Source organism: Punctularia strigosozonata (assembly GCF_000264995.1).
Source record: "Punctularia strigosozonata HHB-11173 SS5 unplaced genomic scaffold PUNSTscaffold_149, whole genome shotgun sequence".
NCBI classification, from domain to species: Eukaryota; Fungi; Basidiomycota; class Agaricomycetes; order Corticiales; family Punctulariaceae; genus Punctularia; species Punctularia strigosozonata.
In genome coordinates, this window is record NW_006767581.1 from 707 (window position 1) to 2,391 (window position 1,685).

Genomic DNA, 1,685 nt, shown 5'->3' on the forward strand with positions numbered 1-1,685 from the left:
CAGCCCGATGGCGGAGTGCACCACTTGCCCGGCAGGGTCGTCCTGCCCTGCCGAGGGCAAGGCCGTGCTTCAATCGTGTCAGCTTGGGCAGTTCCAGGATCAGACCACCCAGACGACGTGTAACGATTGCGTGGTGAGTATCATATCCCTGGTAAAACGTGTCGATCATGATCTGATCGCGTTACCGCAGGGCTCCTTCAGCAAGGTCTTCGGCGCAACGGCGTGTTGAACCTGCTGCTCTGGTTTATAACAGGACCAGACGGGACATACATTGGCCACATTCTGCCATGCCGAGGGAAGCTACGTACAAGGCTACTCTCACCCTGGCGCGGCGGACGTAGAGACAGTGCATTGCGCGGGATGGCGCTGTGGCGACGTGTGACCAGGACACTTCTACCGGCACTTATCGTAAGCATCTATACTGTCCACTCCTTTGAGACTATCGCTCATCGCCGCATACAGCCACTGCGACTGCTGATCCAGCCACTCTCACCGGAGTAACTCGCAAGGCTGCGCCCTCGCTCGGGCTCGTGCATTCGCGGTCAGAGCTCCTGCCCAGTTTAGAGGAATGGTCGCTAAGCACGTCTTAAGGAAATGCACAGTACTCATTCGGAAAGATAGGCAATTTTCGCCGTACGCACTGAACTACACTACGTGTATCAAGAAATACAGAAGTGCAGTATCGAACGATGCTAAAGTCGCCTTGGTAGAAGTAGACAAGATAGAAACAAAAAAGTGCAGCTTATGGAGGGTGCTCGTGAGCGTGGGCGTCAAATACCGAAACGTACACAGAGACAAGCACTTTCTCCAGTAAACGGCATCCTTACCGATAGTCAGAGGCTTTGAACGAGTCGCCGAGCCGCTGAGACGCTTAAAATGCAAAGAGTCAGCTGCAGCATCTCTCAGCAGTCCATCACTCACCGTTATGAGTCGCCTAGAAGTGGATAATCTCGGTTGGGCCGAAGTCGGCGCTGCCGTTGAAGATGGTGCTCGCGTGCGCCTCGAGATAGACTCCGTTGTCGTGAATTCCAATCGCGACGTTCGCCTGGGCGAAGTAGGCGCTGAAGCTCAATATGGCACCCTGTCTCTGGCTGAACTTGGTATGACCAAAGTTAAAGCCTAGGACGGATGCGGAGACGCTTCCCTCGAGCTTGTCAGTGTCGAACGCGATTGTGATGTCGAGAGGACCGAGGTTGAAGGTCTTAGTGATGACGGCGGCGATCTCGATGGTGGTGACGGTGTGGCGATAAAGCAGGCCGTCGATGGAGCGCTTGTAATTGTCGATATGGGCGTGCTGATCACCGGCGTCCTTGTCGGTGAGCGAAAGGCGGGAGAGGCCGCCCGACAGGCTGGAGGTGAAGACGACCTTCGCCAAAGCCTCCGAAGTGACTATGACGTTCGGAGCCGGGTCCTCGGTGGACTCCGCGGTAAGACCCTGAGGAGGGCGCTCGCCGTCCAATGTCGTGAAATTTTCCACCTTGCCGTCGAGGCGAAGAACGTGCAGGGTGAGCGCCTTGCCATCTTGAACGATGGACACGATGTCGCCCGGGTTGGTGCTGATTTCGCCGGAGAAGCGGTAGACGAAGCCCCTCTGCAGGATCCAATCCTCCCTGCCGGTGACGACCGTCTGGCTATCACGCTGGATGAACGTCGAAGACCACCCCTTCACGTCGTGAATGGAGATG

At 56.3% G+C, this 1,685-nt stretch overlaps 1 protein-coding gene across 1 annotated transcript; it reads right to left on the bottom strand.

Moving 5' to 3' along the window:
* Positions 1 to 934: 934 nt before the first annotated feature.
* PUNSTDRAFT_147067 (uncharacterized protein) lies at positions 935 to 1,685 on the bottom strand (the record flags this gene model as incomplete). Its single annotated transcript, XM_007389442.1, has 1 exon — positions 935 to 1,685. A coding segment is annotated over one exon (751 nt), but the record flags the coding sequence as incomplete, so codon positions are not given.